The 20400-nt window shown below is 40.4% G+C and overlaps 1 protein-coding gene across 2 annotated transcripts in view; it reads left to right on the plus strand.

The window, feature by feature from the left end:
* The first annotated feature begins 16653 nt into the window (after nucleotides 1-16653).
* DPP4 (dipeptidyl peptidase 4) overlaps nucleotides 16654-20400 on the plus strand; it is a 91831-nt gene continuing 88084 nt past the window's right edge. Inside the window, exons 1-3 of one of the 2 annotated variants that reach the window (XM_075609244.1) lie at nucleotides 16654-16948; nucleotides 17114-17151; nucleotides 17438-17525. In XM_075609244.1, coding sequence (XP_075465359.1) covers nucleotides 17146-17151; nucleotides 17438-17525 — 94 coding nt within the window. In that variant the 5' untranslated portion in view covers nucleotides 16654-16948; nucleotides 17114-17145. Of the gene's footprint in view, nucleotides 16949-16994; nucleotides 17152-17437; nucleotides 17526-20400 lie in introns of those variants that run through there. The other variant, XM_075609243.1, reaches the window with a different exon arrangement.

Genomic DNA, 20400 nt, shown 5'->3' on the forward strand with positions numbered 1-20400 from the left:
AAAAATCAACACCTCATTCGAAGCATTAGTTGTTCAGCAAACACAAGCTAATTACTGGAGAATGACTAATGTACCACAATTCAACACCTCCCAGCCAGGATCTGTTCATGCAGGTCAGTTTTCACCACATTCATCTGATATTCATTCACCAGGCCCAAATGTTACCGGTCAAGTAGCAGAGATTGCTGTGCAGGTTCCTGACGACATACTACCACTGCCATCTGTACAAAATCAGCAGCTGACACCTACAAAGGAGCCCACAAAAACAAAATACAAGCAGTTACTACTGACCAGTTTTTGGTCAAAAACAACAAAAGACACACATGAAACAGACCAACCATCACTTGTGCAGTGTCTACCAACTTGCTCACAGTCACTACCCAAAAGCCCTGTAGGTGAATCACTGCCCAAAAGCCCTGTAGGTGAATCACTGCCCAAAAGCCCTGTAGATGAATCACTGGCCACAAGCCCTGTAGGTGAGTCACTGGCCACAAGCCCCGTAGGTGAACAGTCACTGCCCAAAAGCCCTGTAGGTGAGTCACTGCCCACAAGCCCTGCCCGTGAAGTGCCAGAGGCCACTCAAAGTGGCTCTGCTGTGCCTAAAGTTGGTGGCAAAAGAAAAAGGAAAATTCAAGAGACAACAAGCTGGCCTGTTACTCGCTCGCAAAAGGAACAAAAAAAATAAATGTTATAATTCAGAAAATATGTCTTTGGCCTTGTTTTGTTGACTTCACATTATCTAATTACTATTGTATGTATGCTGAAGACTGTGTTGTTTCCAAACTTTCAAGTATGTTCTTGTACACGTGAAGTTTTGGAAATGTTAACACTCAATTAATGAATAGTGTTATAAATATTTTTGTATTAATCGTCTGTTCAGTAATGGTCCACCTGGAACCAGTTGCAAAGTTTAGAGAAGCTGCCATTGACTTTGCAGCAAAACATTGCATTTGGGTGTGTTAATTGATGTAAGAATTGCATATGCATATTAGTCACATGCATTTATAAAAACACCTAAGTAACTGCAAACATCTTTCTTGTACGTGTACAGCAGGATTATGTGTAAATTATTACTTACCTTTGCCTTGCTTGGGCATTCTAATTTTGTCCTTTAATCATTTGTGTGTTCTTGTTTCAATAACATCTCAGAATGTATAAAAATATATATACACACACACACAGTGTGTGTGTGTGTGTGTGTGTGTGTGTGTGTGTGTGTGTGTGTGTGTGTGTGTGTGTGTGTGTGTGTGTGTGTGTGTGTATATATATATATATATATATATATATATATATATATAGTACTATATAAACTGGTATACATGTATTTTACAAACTAATACACTTCATGCTTCCTTGTGAAAGCACACTATTTTAATAATACAGGCATAATGTTTGAGAAATATCCTAAGTATGAGACTCTAACAGTATTGTGCTTAAACAAATGTTTATTACTTCATTCAATCATGTTTCTCACCATTTAAATAGGTTTCATACAAGGTATACTTACTGCCATCAATGTTGTGTGTACTCCTGCAATATTAAAAAAAATAAAATATAATATATAAATATATATATTTTTTTATAAGAGAGATATATTTAGATATATATATATATACACACGTATTTAAACTCATGCAGACAGGGAGTTAACCAGACTTTCACATACACACAGAAATGTAAGCGGGGAAAAAACATTTCTTTTTGCAGGTGTGTGTTTGTACTGATATGCCTGGCTAAGAACTATTTTCACACAGTGGTCTTTGTTAGTTTTCAAAAAAACACTATGTGAACGATTTCAAAGTCTAGGGATGTTTTTCAGAAACGAGATAAAAGAAGGAGAAATGTTTCTCCCACAGTCCCATATCACTAACCACAACTGTTAACCCAATTAGATTTACAAAGCCAATTGGCGTTTGAAATAAGGAGTCAAAGTAGTTAGTTTTGATGACCTTGACAAGGAAAAACAGGAGTTTGTTAGCCATTCAGCACATTCATTTTGATGAGCAAATAACACAGACCTGCACACAGCTTTTGTGCTACTCAGACATGGCTGATGAATTCGTTACCAATATTAATCCCCTTTTAGGGTATAAGTACATGATCTGTGAAGCCATCTTGAACAGTCGCGGACAGAAAGCAAGCACACGCCAAATCGATGATTTCATTCGAGCAAAATATCCTTATTACCAAGACCGTAAGCATGCACGGAATTTTAATTCCTCAATAAGATTCACTTTATCAAGTAATGACTTTTTTGAACGTGACCAGGATAAGCTACAACACACCTATGGTTTCTGGAAGATTGCCCAGGAAAAACAATTTCTCCTGAAAGACGGCACTTATATTGTCGTGAAAGGCATATTTATTCCTAATGGCAATAGCAATGTATCCGCTACTACTGATCCGTTTGAATCGATACGTGCTGCAATATCTGCAGCCTCCATTCCTGAAACCCACATTGTACAAGAACAAAAGTACTATGATTATGTACCAAGCCTTTCAGCTGAAAATGCATTGGAATGGGAACCCGAAGAAATGAACCTACCTCCCGACCAATTATTTGAAGAAAGCAGTGGCGATTCCTATGAGCGCTTCCTGGAGGAGATATGTGTCATACTGGATTCAGCGGTTGGGTCAAGCGTGGATGAAAATGCCTTGCATTTCTGGAGCGACCAGTTGCAGCCAGGCGAAGAGTTAATTCTAGAAGAATGGTAAATATAACAATCGTTATGCGTTGACTCTGCGTTAAAATTTTTTTTTTTTTTTGTAACCACCATTTTCACTTTCAATGCGTGGATACAGCGTAACATTGCAGACTGCATAACATGTAGCGATCACAAACAAATTGTTTCCTAATACAATATAGTAGAACCTGAAAGAGTAGTACACATTGCTGACGGTATACATATACGTACTTTCCTATCCCTTTAAACATATTAGCAACATTTTTCCATAACTCTAACACATACCTGTTTTGTTATCATGCAACATCTACAACATTGAAAACCGGGTCCACCACGTATGACGTGGGACCCTTGTCATGGGCCAAGGCGTCCTTAAAAACGATTACGGATGTAAGTCCCGCCCCCAAGCGACGTGCGCGCCTCAAAGCCTATTGGCTGTCATGTTTTGTTATAGTAACGGTAACTGCAGTGTGTGATGCGTGCGGCTCACTGTTTGTAGGCGTACCCTGGGCGTTAGCCGAATGTTAATTGAGTGGGAGGAGTGTTAGCGTGCGTTTCACGCTGGCTTAACATGACGTCACACGTATTGCATTTGCGCATTGTGTTATCGGCCGTCCTTTCTGTCCAAACACGTCTGGTTTAAAAGAATACAGATGTACTCGTTTAGAATGATTTTAGTTTCATCTTCATTGTATTTGAAATAAAGATGTGATGTTTACTGGTATTTTCTACATGTATTGAACGCACAACGTTCGCTTTGTTTTGCGCATGCGCTAACAGTTAGTGGAGCCAAGCGTGAAGTGCGTGCGCACACTAAGATGTGCGCGCACATTTTTCAGTATACAGGCAACGTTCACTTCATATACATAGTTATGGCTGCTACAAATGATAATAAAAATTACATACTGATGTACACTTGTAGTTGTAACATATAAATGAGTGACGTGTGTATGTACACAATCATATAGAGCTGTGTAACGCGTTGTCACGGATACATATATAGTAAGGTGCCATATTTGACCATCATGTGTTTGCTGTATTTCAGAGATGTCGGGGAAGATACAATCGGATCAATGTATGATTTCAGAAGAGTCTACCTTTATATGAGATGATTGTGAGGAGGAGCCACCGACTACTATACTACATATGGAACTAATTTTATATTGCTTGCAGCGCTTATTAACAAACAATTAAAAAAGTGATACCCTTATGCCTATATTGCATAAGCACTTAATTAACATAATGATGTTGCAAAATAGTGCCTATTGAATTTTTCTTGAGTGTTCTTTAATGACTACTAACATTTTATGACATGGTGTGTTTTTTATATAACAACCATTCCCACTCTGCTAACACATTTGTGTATTCTATTGTGTAATGGAACGTATGACTGTCGAAACTATGTAACAATAATAATAATAATAATATGAGCATGTTCATGTATAGGGCTGCTAGTTGTACGCAGCGATTTACAGACACATGTTTCAGCCTGAGGTACCTGGCCCGTGGAACGTACTAATGTTTTTTTGCCGCATGAGGCACAGGGAGATAAAGTGACTTGGCCAAGGTCACAAGGAGCCCACACCGGGAATTGAACCAGACTCCCCTGCTTCAAACTATCAGTGCCAGTGTGTGTCTTTACTCACTGAGCCACTCCTTCTCCCAATGTAAAGGACACTTACAACCAAGTAGCCATTTATATTTAAAATCTCTTGTTACATGGGTATGTAGATAAAATGGTTTGGGACTGTAGCAAATAATGTTACTGGCCAGATGTTATGGTCCCCTCCAATGCATGATGTTCTGAATATGACATCACCATCATGTTATGAAGTACGTTTCTGTGTATATTTCATTAACCTAACTAACTATAGTTTACGGTGTTTATTAATCGTTTAAAAATACATAGTATAGTCAATATGATGATATAAGCTACCATAATAAAGCTGGTGTTATCATTTGTCGGTGTTATACATGGATCCTACACCAATTGATAGAGACACAAACAGTTGTCTTAAAAAGTGTGTCTATGCTAGTGATGAATGTGCTCCCGTAAGTAAACAAATAAGTACAGTTATCCCCTTTTCTCCAAACACCTCTATATTACATTAATGGAAATTATAAGGAAACATACATAAAATGTGATGAAATGTGAGTAATCATTTTGTAATACAATGCACATGATACCTCAAGAGTAGCTAAATGCATATACATGATACAGAAAGTACATATATGTAACATTTGTGTTTAAACCAATATGTTGGGTTTTTAGTTCAAATAATTATAGGAAGATTGAGGTAGCCACATCTTATGAGAGATGTCAGCAAATATACATACCATGATCAGTCATACTGCAAATATACCTATAATGCAAAGGAACAATATATAAATTGCAAACATTGACATGCCATCTTCAGTACCGTAAACAACACATCAAAGTGTGTATTTGGTGTTAAATGTGCAACACCATGTATATTTAATGACATTCAAAATGTAAATGAGCCTGGTGTACACATCATATGGATGTACATGTTACACTGCACCAATAACATTGTATGTAAGCATACTAGAAGCATGAATGAGTATGGGCATAATACAGTATGTGTATTGTGTTAGCATAAGGAACAACACAATGCTAAAATATTAGTGCTTTGTTACCCCAGTTGTATTCACATACACACAACTAAAGTACAATTGAAGAGGGATTATATAACCTGTGCAACAATAACATACCGGTGCCACATCCCTTTGTGCACACAGCAGAGAAAAGAAAGGTGTGCAACCCATATTCATCTGTGTCCTAACAGAAGGTTATATAAAAAAAAATTATTGTTAAGAAAACATAATGTAAGTATAAAAGTAGAACTTGGAACATATCTGTTTTTACTTACAAGAAAAAAATGAATTGATGAGATTCTGGCGTGTCTGGCCACCACTGGCTGTTTGTTCATTTTCAGCAGCTACATGGGTGGGATGCTCGTCTACCAAAGGCTCAGCTAGGTCTGATTGTACATTGTGCCTGAGTGCAACATTGTGCAAAATGCAACAGGCAAGGATAATATCAGAGACTTTTTGAGGCTTGTATAGAAGAGCCCCACCAGTTCTGTCCAGACACCTAAATCTGGTCTTGAGTAGGCCAAATGTCCTCTCTATAACAGATCTTGTAGATATATGGGCTGCATTGTACCTCTCCTCTGCTTCAGTTTGAGGGTTTAGCACCGGAGTCAAGAGCCACGGCCTAATTCCGTATCCTGAGTCACCTATAATGAATGGAGCACACATAAGCTTACATTAGTGATCAAATTCTACAATGCCAACATTCCTAAATAAAAATGTGTTTTGTGTTATAACATGTAAATGTGTACTCACCCAGCAGCCAACCATATTCAAAATGTCCCTCTTCGAACGCATGGAAGACTGAAGAGTTCCTCAGGATAGAGGAATCGTGACTGGAACCAGGGAATTTGGGTACCACATGCATTATCCTCATCGTGGCATCACATACCACCTGTACATTGAGTGAATGGTAGTGCTTCCGATTGCGGTACACATGCTCACTCTGACTAGGTGCAATCAAAGCAACATGTGTGCAATCGATTGCACCCAGCACACATGGTATCCCTGCTATATTATAAAAGCCAGTCCTGACTTCCAGCCACTCTGTCGCCTCTGTAGGAAAATGAATATAATTCCTAGCGCGTCTATTGAGTGCATAGAGAAACTGGGTCAAGGCCCGCGAGAATGTAGATTGCGAGACCCCGCCCACTATGCCCACAGTTGTCTGGTATGACGCGGAAGCAAGATAATGTAATGAGCACAGCATTTTAACAAGCCCAGGGACTGCACGACCTCTGGCTGTGAAAAAATCTAAATCTCCCCTTATCTCCTGATAAAGAGCTAAGATTGCTGCTGAACTCAAACGATAGCGACTTACAATCTCCTCCTCACTCATCCCATCTAACAGGGTTCTCTCCCTGTACAGACGCGGACGAGGCACAACTTGTCTCCTCTGTCTTCTCCTCTGATCTCCTGTCCCTCTCCCTGTCTCTGTCGTATCCGCGTGACTGTCCCTGTCACTGTCCCTCGGTGTGTCCCTCCCTTGCCCTATATGATTGTCTTCATCATCAAGCATGTCATAGAAAAGAATGTTCCTCCGTCTCCTAAACAATCTCAACATTTTGAAATGAGTAGCTGTGAATGATCAGGTAATGGGCGTCCTTTAAATAGGTATAATGATGTCAGGTGACATAGTAAAATGCAAGGTTTTACATGAACATAATAAAGTACTTGTGTGGCAAGCTGTGTGCAGTTGTTGTGTGTATTCTGCAGGGAATGATGATATTTGCCAATGATGTGACGTGATGCTTTATAGAAACATTGCTTGCAAATAAATAGTTGCATGTGCAATGCATGTAAAACTTGTGAACGCAAGAGTCAGTCATGTAATGAGACAAAAAGGCTGAGATTGATGTGGGAAAAGTTTTGTGTAACATGTGTAATTAGCCATGTTATTGTGACATGTTGCCAACAATGAATAGTCGTGTGCATATGCATGCATTTCTGTAAGGAGGATAGTTGGTATAGAATGAGTTAACAAGGTGTCCCAATGCTGAATTACTGTACATGTGTGTATAAGTTAGGTTGAAGTGCTTGTAATGCTACGGTTACAATGTAAACATGCAATGTGATTGAGCGTCCAATAAGTGACGTCATGAAAATAGGGAGGACCAAACGTAGATGTAAACATGAGAATTTAGATGTACATGAACGTTTAAAGATGCGTGACACATTACAAGCATTGTGTAATGTAAAGGAACATGAATATACGGTGTATGTGTGACATGTGTGACATGTGTAACATCATGTAAACAATTGTCGATCAATGCAGTAAAATGTGTGCTATGATGTGAGGTTCTCCTTTAAGAGTTGAGTATAGTATTTTCCCTTGCCACATCATCACATGATGAGTAATGTGACCCGCAAATGCTGCAAACATGTAAAAGTATAATGTTATGCAAATAATACACGTCAGCCGTGACACAATGCAGGGAATGCCCCCCACACTGTAATGCAAATGACGTTTGTATTGTGAGCAATGAAACGTAAACAGTACTATACTGTTATACGTCCCCGCTCCATTGACTCCATTGATGTACAGAAGATTTTTTTTTTCTAAGTGCCGTTCCGGCAGCCTTAGCGATCGTTCTCCCGTCCAAACTGCCAACTTTAGTTGGCGGGAGAAATCGGCCATAACATCTCAATTTCGTAGTGCCGATCAGCCCCGATAAGCTGTTTTTTTTTGTTGAATCCAGCCGATTTAAAAAAGTGGCGATCAGTGGCGAAAACAGGCTTATCGGCAGCCGACTGGCCATAACAAAATAATCGGCTCCGAAACCTGGCGAAATCAAGCACTTATCGGCGCTTACTGAATCTCAAACCCAATTTTGGCTATAAAATGGTGATAATTCCCTTATCAACGCTTACTGCATGAGGCCCTTAGTCTCATCCTACCCAGACTTATACACCCAGATCAAGTCGGATTTATCAAGGGCCGGCAAGCAGCGGATAATACACGACGATTTATTGATCTGTTGGATTTGGCAAATAGTAAGGCAACTCAAAGTATGTTGTTAAGTCTGGTTGCAGAAAAAGCTTTCGATAGGATAGACTGGCCATATTTAAAAGAGACGCTTGCGACATTTGGCTTTGGAGATCGGGTGAGTGAGGCGATTCTATCGCTGTACTCTGGCCCCACCGCCAGGGTCATACACCAAGGCTACCCCTCTCTGCCATTCCAAATAAAGAGTGGCACGAGACAGGGCTGCCCATTATCCCCGCTTTTATTTGCCCTATGTATCGAACCACTGGCGGCACAAGTCTGATAACAATTTTATTCCTTTTATTACCACTTTTAGTACTCAGTCAAAACAAATTGAAGGTATTTTAAAAAAACATTGGCATATTTTAAAACAGGATCAATGGCTTAAAGAAATCATTGGGGAGAAACATGATGTGATTTTCTCTAAAGCACCAAATATACAGTAAAACAAAAGTTAGTACCCAGTTACCTCCCTCCCAAACAAAATCCATGCTGGTTGGATAAACTGTCCAAAGGTTTTACGAAATGCCTGAATTGTAGAGCCTGGAAGAATAATATGCAATTGAATACTAAAATTATCTCTTTTAGTTGCATCGTCTCATCAATGGATTATCCTATTAAATCACACATCACATGCAATAGCAAAGGCATAGTTTATGTATTGCAGTGTGGCTGTAATCTCCAATACGTGGGGAGAACAATACGAAAATTAAAAACATGGATAGGAGAACATATAAGGAACATAACAAATGGCCTAGAAACACATAGTGTGTCAAATCATTACAAGAATAAACACAATAAAAATCTGGCATGTTTAAAATTTTATGGAATAGTGCAAGTCAAGGCAGATTGGAGGGGAGGTGATTATATCCAGAAAATATCTAAAAGAGAATCTTTTTGGATCTTCACCCTTCAAACTTTGGCACCCAAAGGGTTAAACTTAGAAATGGAAGTGACTGCATTTATTTAAAATATAAAGTATCTTTTCTTGATAGATTTTATTACTCATAATTTGGGAAATGTTTTAAGTATCAAGAATTTGTGGTTTTAACTATGATTATTGTTTTAATCTTTACGAAGCAGGATGTAAACATTAATGTCAGGTTTATATGTTCTTAGTATGTTTATACCCAGTACACAGTTGCAGGATCACATTTGGGTTGCTATTCAACCATATAAGCTAAGTTATGAAGCAGGAGAAGATTGGACGATTCAAAGCCTGCAGGATATAAAGATTGCTGCTAACATGCATGCATCTATGTCAAATATGAAGTATCTTTCCTTGATAGATTTTGTAATTCTTAAATTTAGGAAGTGTTTTAAGTATCAAGAATTTGCGGTTTTAATTATTTATATAAATTATTTTTTATGAAGCAGGATGTAAACATTAATGTTAGGTTTATATGTTCTTAATATCTCTGTACCCAGTACACAGTTGCAGGATCGTATTAAGGTTGTCATTCAATAACATAAGCTAAGTAATGAAGCAGGAGAGGATTGGACGATTCAAAGCCTGCAGGATATAAAGGTTGCTGCTACCCCGTATGCATCTACGTCACTGAGGAAGCTAATGCGAAACGCGTCTGACGGACTTTTTGGTATCACAGGCCACCGTACAGAGGAGAGAAAGTGCTATTCCAGTTTGGCCAGCATCTCGTCCGGTGCGCATGCGCATGCGCGAAAGGCGGGAGCTGTGTAAGGAGTGTGTAAGGAGAGAGACAAACGGGAAGAGATCCGGTTTGTGCACGAGTTCCGGGAGGTCCTCCCTGCTGTTGACTGTATCCTGATGTACCATCTTACCATCTTACCAGCTGGAACGGAAGCCACAGGAGACCACCAATTCTTTGGAAGGATGCTCTGTGGAGTCTGGAGACATCCCCTCTCTATGCCAATAATTATTGGCCGCTTGTGAGTTTTTAATCTCTATTCTATTTGTTGTTAATAAACAGTGTTACACTATATTTCCCTTCTCTTCCCTATTTTGAGGAACCATCAAGAGGTCCCCCTCCCCCCCATCGGTAGCTGAAGATCTGTTGCCTAATATAAGTGTGTTCCCTTTTTAAATCCACAAGGTACTATTATGTATTGAATCGTCCCTGATTGTGGTCCCTCTCTCTATTTACATTTCATGTGTCCTGGAATCACAAGTGGAACGACGCGCCGGAGGATCCCCCCTCCCCTTTTTTCTGACATTACATAGAGGTTGGTGAATCACCTCTAAGAAACTCGGGCAGCAGGATTACACTTTGTGAAGGACTGAAGTCTTGAACTATACTGTAGTACGGTTGGCGCAATTATCAATTTTCTTTTTATAAATAGAAAGAGGTCTAGGAAAATTGGACACAACAAATACACCCCAAAACACATGTAAATAGACATTATAAATAATGAAGATAAAGATAAATAATGAAGCTACTAAATCAATCCAATTGAGTAAAATTAGGTCATTTTTGCATTTTTGCATTTTTGCATTTTAGGTTATCTGTGAAAGCTGCCAGCTTTGCTTAATAATTCTTAAAAATAATTTAGTAGACATTTAGGGTTATATTTACTAAGTCGTGCTATTCCTTAGACACCTTCCGGCGATGGAATAAATCTTACAGCCCATTCCCTTGAATTAAATATTGACCATAACCATAATGCGAATATTGAATTACGTTGCAAGCAGTTTCTAAACTCTCAGAAAGGAAATACAAAGCCAAACAAATATTGTACTTTCTTGAGTAAACTGCATTTGTGTTGATTTTATTCAAGAACATACAGATGTATGCTGCGGGCTTACTCTTTAGAAGTTTCATTTTGCTGTGGTTTGTCGGGACAGCAGGACTGAAGTAAAATGTGGTCTTGAAAAATGTTATATGATCTACATATGCACAATCATGTAAAATTACACAAATACTGTATGTTTCTTACTTTCATAAGCTTTGAAAGCATTTTGCAAAATGCAAGCTGGATCACTGCTAATAGTCCATATAATAGAACAGTTTCAGGCCCAGATCCACATAGTTCCGTTGAGTGACTTAATGTGACGGTAAACTAAGTGAACATCATGTTATTCCCTAACGTGTAACTGTCACGATGGACACCAACTTTATCAACACATTTATATTTCGGAGTACTTGATTGAACAGAACAAGTTGCAAAATAAATTGTGATTTATTTCCTTGATAGACAAACACACGACATCTGCAGAATACACATAAAACAAAATTTACTGGATAAGGGAACGAAATAAATTGTCCTTGGAACGAAAGAAATTGTCCTTTGCTTGCAAGCGCCAGAAATGCAACCTTGGTTTTAAAAGTCCTGTGGTTATGTTGTTATTAACCCCTTCACTCCTGGATCAGTTGCAGCTGTGCTGGAACAAAGCCTTGCATCTTTACATCATGGATCAAAATTCAGGAATCACACTAGGGATACCTGGGGAGCCACAGTTATAGACTGCCAAAGCTCTCTTTAACATGTGGATCCAATCCCCCTCGTGGGAACATCAAGATTTCCTCTTTCCCCCCCCCTCCCCCATCTGTAGCTGAAGATCTCTGTCTATTTGCCTTTCATTTCATGTAAAATATAATTATAGGTTCTGAAGGGTATTTCATTCTCCAACTAATCTCAGAAGGCAACAAAAGACAGGGTTGCCTAATGCTACATCCAATTCACAAAACATATAAAGTAATAAGTATAAAGTTTAAATACTCAATAATAATAATATTTACTTGGTTATTTAGTTAAACCCTTTGGCCAAAGCGTCATAAGCCTGCATAGCACGTCAAGGTATAAACAAAATTAATGCAGGTCCTATACTACACTGTGAATCCTTCCCTTTACCTCTGTATGAGGGTAAGCAACTGAAGCCAGATCTCCCCAGCACTCCAGCATCCCCCTCACCTGCCTGCCGATCGCGGGGGCCGCCGCGTCCAATGGCGGCTCCGTTCGGCGATGGCAGGGGAGAGGGCGGTCAGGTCCCGGCTCGGGGGTTGCCGGGGACGCGTGCGGCCGGTTGCCAAGGCCGCAGGCGCGTCTCAGGGCTCCCGGCGCTCCCGGAGCCGGGCGGATAGGGCGCCGCCATTGCGCTTCAGTTCGCGCATGCGCAGTAGGTCCCCGGCGGCCCAGCTAGCTCGCGCATGCGCAGGGAGGCTGCGAGAGGCAGGGAACAGTTGCGTGAGGGCAGGGAAGGCGCCGGAAAGGTTGCGGCGGCCATTAAGCATTAGTGTAGGCAGAGGGAGGGCGCGCACGCGGCCCCAATGTTATTGTAAGTGCCCCGGGACTACAATTCCCATAGTGCTTAGCGAGGGAGGCACCAGGTGCCTCATAGGAGCCAATAGGGCTGCAGGATTGCCCTGGAGGAAGGAGATACATTGTGTGGACTGCGGCTACGCAGTTAGTTGGAGCAGCGGAGCTGAAGGGGAAGGAAGGGTGCAGGGAGTGAGTGAAGCTCCCGCATCGCGTAAGGTCCCCTACATCCCAGGTAGGCCCCAACTCCCCACCAGGTTAGTGGGTAATTTATAAGGGATGGCCCTAGATAGGGAGGTCACCCTTAGGTGTGTAAGGTGCAGGTTTTGCAGTGCCACAGCGGGTAATGCTGTGCGCACTGGCAAATAGGACTGTGTGTGTGTTGTCGCTGCATGTACTGGGCGCAGTGTGTGCAGGAGTCTGCAGACTGACTGTGAGAGCTGTGTGTCTGCTGCAGGCTGGTAGTACTAGCGAGTTAGGAGCTAGTGGTTAGTGAGGTTTATGGACTTGGGGTAGTAGGGGAGGAGGGTAGGTTATTAACCTCGCAGGCCCTAGGAGTTTCCCCCAAGTCACCTCAGGTTGCAGTACATCAGGGACAGGCCCTAGGTTAGGGTTCCTGTCATGCTACTGCCCGTTAGAGAGATAGGGATTCAGCGGCGGTTGCTGTTCCCGTGAAGCGGTTGGACCCACGTTGGGGTTCTGGAGAATATCACCTGGATAGGATCAGACGGATGCATCGCACGTCTGACCCTTTGAGAAGATTGTTGCAGGCCCAAGCACCGGAGTGCTCGGCAGGTAACTTTGAATCCTATGTGCACCAACAGGCCTAGTAGTTCTTAGTGACTGCGCAGTCACCCACGACCTCCGTAGGAGTACGGGACATTGGGTGGGGATTATCGGACACTGGGTGGGAACACCAGACATTGGGCAGAAGGTGAAACGGTTATAGCATAAGGTTATGATGTTGTGTAATGTCTTATATGTGTGTTAGTAAAGTGTTTGTTCATTCAGTAAACCTGTTATCCATAATACTGGTGTATGTGGTTTCTGAGTGGGTTTCTATGTTAGGGTCATTCTACATTTCTATAGAATCCTACATAGGTGGAGGCGCTGAAGGAAGAAACGTTCCAGAGGATTCACCCCAGGCTCTCACTAGCGAAGGCTCAAACCTCCTGTGAGCCTGCAGGTATACGCACCACACCGGTAACACCGCATGTTCTACTCACCCACACTATATATGCGATTGGGTGGGGTGGAATACCCATTACACAACCATAGTAGATCATGTTCTTATTCCTCTAATTCTTCCGATCATTCTTCCTCTAATTATAGAGGTGTAGCCCTGTGTCGTTTTGGGGTTACATGCCTTTCTCCTCCTGTGCAATAATCCTTGTTAAGGGCAGGTTTGCCAGGAGTAATCATGGGGTTTGCCCTCACACTCCTGTGCTGTGTAATATCTAGTGAAGGAAGTGACATCAGGCTCTGTGTCCACTTACAGTGACATAGTAGTGGTGCCTACTGAATCTATTTAATATGCAGCACATCCTGTATTTAGTTAGTGTCTCACCAACCTGAGTGAGACTGGTCTGACCCAGCAATCTGTCAAGGCTTTGGCAGGTTTTGTGACCCTCCCTTAGGGGAGACGTGTGGGCAGGCTATTCTCCTTACTCCATCAGGGAGTAAGAGAAGAGCAAGGACAGCTTCTAGGGCCCTGACTAGGAGTGGTGTCCAGGGACTTCCTTTAGGTTGGCAACTTGAGATGAGCGGCTAGAAGACCGGCCGCTATGATGGGCGGCTGTCCATGTATGGTGACAGTAATGGATGCCAAAGAAAAAGATCGCTTCTGTCCTGATTGTGGAGTCACTTGGGACGAAGGTGCACATAGAGGTTCTCTTACAGAGACTCCTCCCTACTACGCTGGGGGTCTGGAAAAGATGGAGGCGCTGTAGCATGAGTGAGTATAACTTAGCACTACCTCATAAGCCAGTCCTGATGCCATCCCCCATACCATCGCGGGAGACTCAGGGATTCTGTAAGCCAGCAGATGCACCACACTACACTTCATGTAACAGGGCTCAGTGTCCACATAGGGAGGGAAATATGAGATTGGCCTGGGCAAACCCCGTTACAGAGGTAAATAAGAATTTGAATCAGTTAGTTTTAGGACCTGCTAATGGCCATGCCTTGATGTGGCTAGCAGGCTAATAACGCTTTGGCCAAAGAGTTTAATTAAATGACCCTTTTTCAAGAGATATATAGGTTTTCACTGTGTATTTTTGTCATATGGGATGCAGCTTTGGGCTTCTTTGTTCCTTTTTGTAAGGGTTAATACCAGCAGCGGGTTTGAAAATTCACCACACCTAGGCACTTACTGTAGCTGTTGTGGCTTCCCCTTACTGCCACCCCCTCCCATTCTGGACGTGACGTCCTATGGCGTCATGTTGCCATTGGAATGAGATGCCGTGTGACATCATGTTGGTGATTTCCGCAGAGTAATTTGATGCTGCAGTTCAGGAGAAGGACGATGGCAGGTAAGGAGGCGGCCACAACAGCGAAGGGACTTCCCATCAGGCACGATATCTAGCTGATTCACTTTTCACCTCTGCTAGGTCCGTGTAATAAATAATAATCACCCCTCAATCCATCAAATCATATCTTTACTCGTTGCCACCACCATCAATTAATGTCAAGAGGTACTTGCAGGGTCTCGGAATAAAGCCTAGTAATACTTTCCTGAGTCCATGAACATAATGCAATGTAGGTGTTGCAGCAGAATGTTTGCACTGTGAATGAACAGCGACAGTGGCTGTATTATGGCTGCACCATTTACCAGTTTATGGGTAAATGTGACCAGAAAAGGAAAAATATGGGTGTGAAGTAAGGGTACGCTACCGGATTAAAGGTGAGTTTCACTACTCCATGGTACAGCTGGCAAGTACCTTTATAACCTGTGGTATCACAATTAGATTGAAATCTCTTTGGAGCAAAGATTTATTGTCCTTGCCTGAAACTGTAATCTGTATATACAGACAACCCCAATTAACTGGCAGAGGAATTACAAGCAAATACAAATACAAGCACTATATATAACATACATTGCAGCCTATGAATAAAGCTTCGGTAAAATAATTTTTTGTAATAAAGGTGACGCAAAGAAGAATAGCAAAATCTTGGTGCTCCAATGTATAAATGTATAAACCGTTTTTGGGCGGCACGTGTATAACTTTATTTTATACAAAGAAAAAATTGGCTCTGTGGTGTAATTACAGACGGAGTTTCGGTGATAAGTTATATTAAATTAATTACCATCATTCCCCCTCCCCAGGTATAATTATCATCACTCCCCCTCCCCAGGTATAATTACCATCATTCCCCCTCCCCAGGTATAATTATTATCACTCCCCCTCCCCAGGTATAATTACCATCATTCCCCCTCCCCAGGTATAATTATTATCACTCCCCCTCCCCAGGTATAATTATCATCACTCCCCCTCCCCAGGTATAATTACCATCATTCCCCCTCCCCAGGTATAATTACCATCATTCCCCCTCCCCAGGTATAATTATCATCACTCCCCCTCCCCAGGTATAATTATCATCACTCCCCCTCCCCAGATATAATTACCACCACTCCCCCTCCCCATATACAATTACCACCACTCCCCCTGAATCAGGGATATCCTGAAAACCTGACCTGTTGTTAGCCCTTGAAGACTGGAGTTGGCTACCCCTAGTGTAATTTATTCATGTGTGAACATACAGTATATACTGTACAAAGAATAAAAAAACGTGCACCATACTTAGAAACATTACGTGAAAATTTGACTATTTGAGGCAATGCACTTTTCCAGTTTTGTTTTAGAAAAACACTTTCTTTATACTTAGCCCCCACAATTAAAAAAATAATAATAATCTTGCCCTGCCCTCCAGTCTGAATAGCAATTAACCCTGAAAATCTGTAATCTTTAGAATGTGCTCTCCCTGCCATTCTCCCAAACAATATCCATGACAGAATCCCACACCCTCCATTAAAGAGACTTTTAAACTTGCTAGCTCAGGCAGGGCAAACAGCGAACATACCCAATGCATTCTGCAATATCAAATGTACATAGGAAGCTTTGTGCCTCAGCCTCTTGCACAGCTATCCCTCAATTTTACAGTTCAGTGCTAAAACTCCCAAACTGCCTGGACTCCTAACTAGAATAACTCCTAACTAGACTCGCCTTGCTATGCCCATACTGATGAGAGCCCCATCGGAGCTTCAGTAATTGCAAACTGATGATCCCACACTCTACTTCCCTGTCCCAAACAGCTGGCAGAAACTTCCCTGTGCAGTTTGAAAGTGATCCTTCCTGATCGCAGTTCCCTGTTGTATTTTTATTAGTCTGATCAGTGTCTACTGCCAGGATCGCTCTGTAAATCTGGGAATAAGGTAATTAGCAAACTAGGACAGTGCCCTTTGACACGCCTCACTAATGTTTAACTATTTGGATTGAAGATATGCAACTCGCCTGACTTATATGATCACGGGACATCTTATCCTTAGATTTACTTTGTTCTCCTTTCTTCTTTGCTGACCTTCCTTGCACTGACGTAGGAGCCTTCAGATATATCAGGATCCCCAGGAAGATGAAGGTAAGTGCATGATTTTTGACATTTCCTCTGCACCCTTTGGCACTGAAGGGTTAATATGGGTTTAGGACATGCAAATGTATCAATTCATATTAAGATTACTAATCACTCTAGTGATCAGGGGGCTGAGTGCTCTGAACTACTTTCAATAAAATGAACACATTTCACCTCTAAAACAAAACTGCAGACAGATTTGCTCTAAAAAAACATTCTTTATTCTAACAAAGTATCTGTTCGCTTTTATTGGAGTTGGTAACATACAGTATTATGTTTTAACTTCATGTTTCAGACATGGTTAAAGTGGCTGCTAGGTTTGCTGTTGGGTGTTGTGGTTGTTGTCATCATTGCTATTCCTGTGGCTCTGCTGGCAACTAAAGGTAAGAAGTAGCAGAGATACAGTATTTTGGAAAGTGTTAACTGTCAGTCAAAAATATGTTTCCATTTCAGCTATGAAAAAAACTGACATGCCTATGTGTATATCATCTTCAACTTTAGTCTTTCTTGATCCACTGCTGCTGTGTGTGTGTGTGTGTGTGTGTGTGTGTGTGTGTGTATATATATATGTACGTAGACACACACGCACGTATGTATACACGTGTGTGTATATATTTGTATTGTATTGTATGTCTTTATTTATATAGCGCCAAAAGTGTACTCAGCGCTTCACAAAGAATACAGTACAGGGAATTTTAAAAAGACAATAAGTGCAGCAAAAATCAGACAATGGGAAAGGAAATCCCTGCCCCGAAGAGCTTACATATTTGCTATGTGTAAGATAGTTCAGACTAGTCCTAGTAGCTGTATTGGAGATTGCAATATCTTACAGTACTGTACATCTGAAATAGAGACTTGGGAACCTCAGAATATGCACTTTAAAAAGAGCAGCTGGGGATTTGTGACATCCTTACAATACGATTAATGACATACAGTACTATGTATATACATCACATGTATACACGCACATTCGTTTTTGAACACTTTCACGCATATATTTGGAGCTGTTTATCATATTCTAGCCAAAATTCTTTCATTTGTTTTTATATGTACAGATGTAGCATGACTTATTGTTTCCAGTAGCGGGGCAAGCTATGTTCCGTGACTGCCCCGGTGCTGGAGGATTATCACTGTGGGGGGTCCGATCATGAAGCATGATGTTGCAGCACCACAATCTCCTGAGCGGCGGCTCTAGGCTTTTTCAGCCGCGGTTCCATCATATTTTAGAATGTGCATTATCCTTTCTCGCTTTATTAATGCCCTGGGTTTTATTTTGTTTTCCGGGACACCGTAATGAATAGTGTTATGTGCTTTTTCATTAGGTAAAGGGTTGTTTTAGGGCAGTTATATTATTTCAATCCATAACTACACTAAGCAGCTTAGCAGTATGGCCCATTGCTTGCTATTCAGCGATTGCTATAGAGTTGTGCGAACTCTTTGCAGACAGGGCAAAAACAGCCTCTTTTAATAACAAGCTCCACAAAAAAACTAACCAAGCATTAGAAGTCAATGTGCCATTAAATACGACAATTTACTGCAGTTTTTTGTTCTATTCTGGTAAAAGAAAAATATCACAATTTGGTCGAAATTCTTGAACATATGAACAATGTAACATTATGGAAAAAGTTAGGAGAGATTTGCACATTTCTACTCTTCATATACTTATACTAAAACATTTAGCAGGTCGGAATTGAATTGTTTGGGTTCTCCTATATTGGTGTATGTAATAAGTCATATAACAAAGGGCGTGTCAGATACAGTATGTTTAATCATATAACCACAGGTGTGTCAAATACCGCTCAATTTGTGCGATTATGGTTGGTTTTTACTCAACGTTTTCTTAACTATGTGGTGTTCTGACTTGTACTGAAAAAAATCTACTAAAACAAAATAGAAAAATGAATATTTGGTTCTCCGCTGCGACAGTATAGGATATCAACTCATACAGTAATTTGTGGAAGAAAAAGGATCAAAATAATATTTCGCTTCTGTGGATATTCCATCTAGATCTGTGAAGTTTTACCAACATTTTTGGTATTTGAGTAACATTACCCCCCCCCCCCCCCCAGCAGGCAGCATTTTAGAGAAAGGTTGAGTATTGTGATTGTTTTATTAAATGGATACATGTCTTGTGTGTCTTCCTTTTGAGAATATTCACTTTAGAAACAAACACATAGCATGTATCTTCAAATGCTGTATTCATTTAATACCTAACACACCATCAGTATCATTTTCATTGATATATACAAACAATAACTTTAAAATAAACTATGTTTTGAAGTGACTAATAATGTCTGTTTAGTGACATTAGTAGAGCATATTAAATCATTGTATGCAAATACTGTATCTTGCATTAAGTATTGACATATCAATTCATACCATATCAATATATAATGTAAGTAAACTCTTTTTTCTCTATATGTAAAATACCAATACTTAATGTAATTGTTGTTAAACATTTAAATGTTGTTAAACATTTCTCAAATGTTTTACTAGAAAATACTTTTTTTTTTATGTTGTAGCAACTTTTTCAGAGGTAATTATGGAATTACTCTGGATTCCACAGGTGCAGTAAAACAGCGTCTGTCAATGAATGTTTAATAAGCTAAAGATTATCTGCAGTTGCAGTTGGCTTTTCTTGTTAAAAACAACCCTGCAAAAGAAGAGCGTTATATTTTTGTAGACTCAAAAACGTGTTCCAAAAGCAAAATATTTAGTCGAAAATCAATGCTCATTAAATCAATAAAGGTGTAATTCACTATAAATAAAACAGTTTACTAACTGACCATAAGACAAGCATTTGTCTTTTCTTGTGATCAACTAAATAACAATATTTTGAGATTTATTTTTGAGAATGCATTATTCACTTGATATTGTAGCAGCAACTAGCAACTTTTTTTTTAAAGTATTACCTCTATATATAGAATGAAAAGATTCTTTAAGGGTTTTAAGTGATTATTTTGTTTTACGTAGCGCTTTAAAACCATCCAACTGAATACAAGTAAAGGTTAGGTAAATATTAAATGAGTGCAGGTCTGCATGAGTCTCTTTAGTATTTTATTATCCTTATTCTCTCCTATTCTGAATGTTTACCTGTCCTGCAGACTTAATTAAGACTGCTTATTGGAACGCGAATCCCCTTTTAATATGGTTTGAAGCTGTCTACCCCTTGCTCAGGAAGATTTCACATTCAAATGAATGAAGCCACAATCATATTGAGCAAATTAAATATGGGGTTTTCTCTCCATCTTTCCCTCA

This window comes from Ascaphus truei, chromosome 7 (assembly GCF_040206685.1).
Source record: "Ascaphus truei isolate aAscTru1 chromosome 7, aAscTru1.hap1, whole genome shotgun sequence".
Classification (NCBI taxonomy): Eukaryota; Metazoa; Chordata; class Amphibia; order Anura; family Ascaphidae; genus Ascaphus; species Ascaphus truei.